Source organism: Coturnix japonica, chromosome 24 (genome assembly GCF_054131305.1).
Source record: "Coturnix japonica strain WE chromosome 24, WE-NBRP24, whole genome shotgun sequence".
Classification (NCBI taxonomy): Eukaryota; Metazoa; Chordata; class Aves; order Galliformes; family Phasianidae; genus Coturnix; species Coturnix japonica.
In genome coordinates, this window is record NC_140686.1 from 5,752,501 (window position 1) to 5,757,845 (window position 5,345).

The following is a 5,345-nucleotide window of genomic DNA, read 5'->3' on the forward strand; positions in this document are numbered from 1 at the left end:
TGGAATCCCAGCAGTGAGTACTCTGTCTTCACTGACTTGTCTGACTCGCCGCTGATCTTCAAAACTTCATGCACATGATATTTAACTTCATACATTCTGTTAAGGTCCGGAAAGAGAAGAGGATGAATACAAACGAGGAAAATACTCTCAGGGCTCATCCCGTCTCCTGAAGCGACTGCTGAAGGAAATGGAGAAGGCAGAGCGTGGTGGGTATACTTCAGTCTGTTCACTGTGGGACCTGGGAAGCTGAGGTGTGATATGCAGGTGTGGGCAGGCTGTAGCCTGCACAGCAGGAAGGAATGGGTCAGAGCCGTGCTGCAGCCGTATTCCATGTATCACCTTGCAGGTGCTGTCAAGCACCAGAGCTGGTCTGCTGCCAGATGGTCTGCATCCAGCCAAGACCCAGAGGCAGCTGCTCCCCCAGCACAACCATTACTTGTCAGAGCTGCTTTGTGCAGTCGTTGGCACCCAGATGGCAGCAAGTGGCAAGCGCTGTGCTTCTGTTCATCCAAAGCCCTCCGTGCAGCTGAGCAAGTTCAAGGCAGGAGGAGCATCCCGAGCAGGGTTGGCTGCCTTTGCTAATGCTGGAAATGAGGTGGAGATGCTAATTCTGAAGGCTTGGACTGTGTGTTAGAGCTTGGATTTCAGCCTGCAGCTACCTGGCTGTGATGGGCTGGTGACAGCACAGAATGTGAGGGCCTTGCACAGGAGCTGATTCCTCAAGAGGTGTGAGGGAGTCAGCATTGTCCAATAGCTGGGAGGGCCCAAATGCCTTTGGGTAACAGAGGGGCTCACAGTGTACTTGGGGGTGGGGGGCCTGGACTTTTCCTGAGCTCGGGATTGGAGAAGCTCAGTTTTTGATGAGGGCACGTGACATCCCACTCCTACTGCCCTGCTTTCTTTCTAAAGGAACGGACCAACAAAGTGAGCGGGATGCACTCCAGGAAGGTGGATATCCCACACTGCCGGTCCCGGATGCACTCCAGGAAGGTGGATATCCCACACTGCCCATCCCAGACAGAGGAATGCAGGCAGCACCAACCGGCATGCCAGGTAATTTCTGTCCCATGATCATACGGTGTCACAAACCAGAGTCACTGCGTGCCTGCAGGCTCTTGCTGCCAGCTCTTGCACACCAGGTCAGCAGCCAGACCTGAGCGTGTGAGCATAGAGCACATGTAAAAGAAGCAGGAGTGTTTCTCCCCTGGGCTGGCTCTGGCTGTGCCCTGTGCTGGCTGAAGCCTGACCTTCAGCCTGGGGGGCGTCCCACAGGAGAGCTCAGGACACGCATGCCGGGAAAAGCATGAGGGATTCTGCTCTGTAGCTCTCCCCACAGACCAAGCCCAGACCCCAGAGTACAGCCCCAGCTCTCGGCCCAGAGGAGGACACGGGTAGTGCCTGTGCAGCCTCTTCGTACCCAACAAGAGGTGGAAGCAATCCTTCTTGTCCTCCGGTGCTTCGGCACCAGAGACGGAGGCACCCACTGACAAAATGACCTCTTGGGTCCATGAAGCACACTGAGAGATTATCTGTCGCGCAGCTGAAGGTAACGTGGGACATTGTCTCATTTCTTCCAGGGATGAACACAGGCAAAAGCACAGAGGCTGCTGCTCACAGATCTGTGCGGAAGCGCCGCATTCCGGTGACGGTCTCAGCGATGCTGCTGCCTGCGCTGGTGCTGGCCGTTGGTACTGTGATATGGGTGCTCAAAAACTACCTGTGAGTTGGCCTTTCCCCAGAACACCTTTTTGCTGCATTTGGCAATGAAGCATTTGTGGTGCCAGGATCCTGGACGGCCAAATCAGCCGCTGGCAGTACACTGCCAGGACTCAGGTTGCAAAGTCTTTCAAGTTTCCCCTTATTTCCTGTCAGTGAGTAGTGCTTTCTGAAACTCATTCTCACAGAGCGCGCAAGAGGGAAAAGAGAGCAGCAGAAGCAGCAGATGGAGCTGGGGAAGGCAACGAGACAGACTCTGACCCAGTCAAACAAGAGTCTCCGTAATAGCTCCAGTCCGTTCCATTCTGCCATTGAAGAGGCCAGAAGTCTTCAAGGTCATCTGGAAGACCTGGAGCTTGAACTCAAAGCCATGAAAGAGATCCTTGGGAACAGTCCTGAGTGCTGCCTTCTGTCAGAGGATGGCCCTGAATGTGAGAGCAGAGCTTTTGTCCTTCATCCTGCATTCTCCAGGACAGGTATCACCAGCAGTTTGAAGATTCTTAGCTCGACACAGCTACATTCCTGTTGAGGGTCCTAATGAGGACCCAGAAAACAAGCTTCCTCTGACTGCTGGACAATGCGTAATGTCTTTGGAGATGTGGGTGAGAATGGCTGGTTTCAGGGAGAGCTGACAGATGGCACAAGAGGACTGGTCCCTTCCAATTTGGTTGCGGAGCTTTCAGATGATGAACTGGATACACCTGGAGATCCTGTCAGAATTCCTGCATTGCTCCATCTGCAAGACTACCATTGTTCCACTCAATGGAACAACTCGATGTTGAGCAGAATGTGGTTGAGCTCCTTCGGGAACTCTCTGAGGCGACTGACAGCGGAACTGCATAGCTTTATTGTATATGAAAAACAACCAAACAACTGTCCCCTCCCTCTCCCTTCCCCTCGCACCCCCCTAACCCCCCCCAAAAAAAAAGACAAAAAAACCCCAAAAAAACCCTAAAAAAACAACAAAAAACAACCCACCCTCAATAAAACAAAGAACCAAAACCAATTAAAATCTCAACGCTGTTCTTTTTCTGGGATACACTGAGGTGACGCTTCTTCTAGCTTAGACTTTGCAATGAGTTTGTGTCACGGAGTTCTCTCTAGAGCTCACTCGGTGACAGCGGGAACAAACCCAGGGAGAGAAGGAACAAAGAACCTCCCCTCTCTAACAGCGCGGTGCGGGGGCAATAAAGAACTGGGGGGGGGGTTGGCACTCACCTCTCATCGGGGTACCATCCCGTTCTCTGCAAGCCACGATGTTGTGGGAAGCTGTGGAGGAACTGCTCAAATGTATTCTCTCTAAGAGAGGGGAGCAGGTATCTCCTAAATGCATATCCGAGCTGGTAAAATGGGCTCATATGAATGGACATCTTCAGGAGGTGGCACTGATGTTCACTGTAGCCGAATGTCGAGAAATAGTCGACCATATGTGGGACTTTGTTATCTCCAAAAATAAGGAATACAAAATAAATACACTGAAGAATATGCAAGCCGAGCGGCAGATTGCTGCTGCTGTGGTACAAGCTCTATCCGGACCTAGTGCTCAGTCAAGGTCAGAGCTTGACTCCCTGTTACCAGGAGTTTCGTACTCCGTTTGCTCAACAGCCTCACAAGTCAGGGCTGCCGCAGAAGCCCCGAATAATCCCCCGTCCTCGACCTCTTCAACGTCTCTGGCAGATCCGGTTTTGGCTGGTGAGGAAGGTGCGGTGGGGGGGGGGGCTGAGGGGTGTGCAGAGCAGCAAGAAGCTCCTGAGAGTGAAAGCGACTCGGATAATGGTGGGAATGAGAAAGCATTGGAGGAACATAATAAAACATTAACTGAGGAGCTGCAGGACTTAGAACTGCGTACGAAGGAGGCATCAGTCTCTTCGAGCGTTTCACCGATGTCTTTACAGCCCCTGTCTATGCGATTCCCCCTCACACGTAGCGATCCTCCACCTTTGCGTTGGTCTGGAGTCATTAGAGACATGATATTGGAGGGACCGTGTCAAGCTGTGTTTCAGCTCGCTTGCCCGCTGATAGACGATCAGCAGGGAGCTGCTCGGTGGGAAGTGCATCATTGGAAATTGTTACAGCAGGCTGGTAAGACTGTGACTGACTATGGGATACGATCTGAAGCTTCTAAGCAAATCATTCAATGGATTTTCACTGAGGATACTCATATGACACTAGACACTTCTAATCTTGTGCGGTTGTTACTAACACCACCAGAATACGTTGTTGGTCTCATCTCAAGGCAGAAAATAGCATCCAGCCTTTATAGTAACTGTGTTTGTGTGTTTCTTTCCTAGTGGAATTGCTTTGTAACTTGCGGTGTTATAAATAATATTAGTAATGGTTTGACATAGTGTGTGATTTTCTGTGTTACCACTGCAGTCTCAAGAATTAGAATTTTAGGCATTATCCATAGATCAAATGTGTGTTAAAGAAAGGATTTGATGTAATCAGTGCTGTAATCTATGGGAATAGCTCTTTTAGTATGTTAGTACTGCTCACTCATGATGTTATTAGCCTATTAATTAGCTTTTCTTAATTTGCAAAGACAAAACCTGGAAAGGAATCCCAGGCAAAGGGATGACCCTGTATTGTAGAATGGATACGTCTCTTACACCCAACTAATTGGGATTTTAAAAATATGACCATGCATCACTTGAGACAAAAGTGCATACTAATAGAACTAAATTTGATAGTTTATTCTGTTTTCCAGGCAGCTGTTCCACTTGGGCTCTGTATCACGCACTGGCCATGCGGATATGGTGTACAACTGGAAGAAATCCTTCAGACCCTGAATGCAGGAGAGAATCTGTGATGGGCGAGAGAGGAAAGGTGCACTTTGAAGCAGGGAAGGTCCTGCTGGCACCGCCTGTCGCAACCACCACCAACATGGTTTGCTGTTTCTCAAGGGTCAATAAGTAATAATGCCCCTAGTGATACTCCAGCACATTTGTCCTCTAAAACTGGTTCTATCTGACATGCAACTTCATAAAGTTCAATTATCAATTATTAGCTCAAAGGCATGGTTATGAGCATCCTAAAAGCATTTGTTGCACAATAGTTAGTGGCCATTAAAAATCAATATATCAGAGTATATGAAAGTTGAAGACTTTTCCTAACTAGTTACATGTGAACACAATGGGACCCTCATGGATTTATTTCCAGGTTGCAGAAACTTAGGTTGCAGAGCAAACGAGTTTGTTCTTTTTAGTAGGTTTAACAGTAATGTTGTTATCTGTGTTTGACTTGTCTCTTTTTTCACTTCTAGAGGATTGTCAATCGAGGTCTTGATTGAGTTATAATGGTTATGTTATTAATATAAGTAGTGCTGTTATTCTATAGGCAGTAGCTTGCTAATTAATAAAAAAGGGGGGGTCGCCGCGCTCCGACCCCGCAGAGCTCCACTCCATGCGGTACTTTGAAATAGGGATGACGGAATCCGGCCCCGAGCAGCCCTGGTTCTTTGAAGTCGGGTACGTGGATGGCGAAATCTTCGTGCACTACAACAGCTCCGGTCGGAGGTACGTGCCCCGCACGGGGACAAGTACCAGTGCTGCGTGGAGCACGCCAGCCTGCCCCAGCCCAGCCTCTACTCATGAGGTGAGTGAGGGGATGTGGGGCTGGGGGGCTCTGGG

General features: G+C 49.5%; 1 protein-coding gene across 2 annotated transcripts in view; it reads left to right on the plus strand.

The window, feature by feature from the left end:
• The window catches only part of LOC146757174 (uncharacterized), a 7,221-nt gene extending 4,493 nt beyond the window's left edge, over nucleotides 1-2,728 (plus strand). The window contains exons 4-8 of one of the 2 annotated variants that reach the window (XM_085523507.1): nucleotides 1-13; nucleotides 105-206; nucleotides 910-1,053; nucleotides 1,578-1,719; nucleotides 1,905-2,728. The exon at nucleotides 1-13 is cut by the window's left edge and continues 59 nt beyond it. In XM_085523507.1, coding sequence (XP_085379633.1) covers nucleotides 1-13; nucleotides 105-206; nucleotides 910-1,053; nucleotides 1,578-1,719; nucleotides 1,905-2,001 — 498 coding nt within the window. In that variant the 3' untranslated portion in view covers nucleotides 2,002-2,728. Of the gene's footprint in view, nucleotides 14-104; nucleotides 207-346; nucleotides 631-909; nucleotides 1,054-1,577; nucleotides 1,720-1,904 lie in introns of those variants that run through there. The other variant, XM_085523508.1, reaches the window with a different exon arrangement.
• Nucleotides 2,729-5,345: the final 2,617 nt, after the last annotated feature.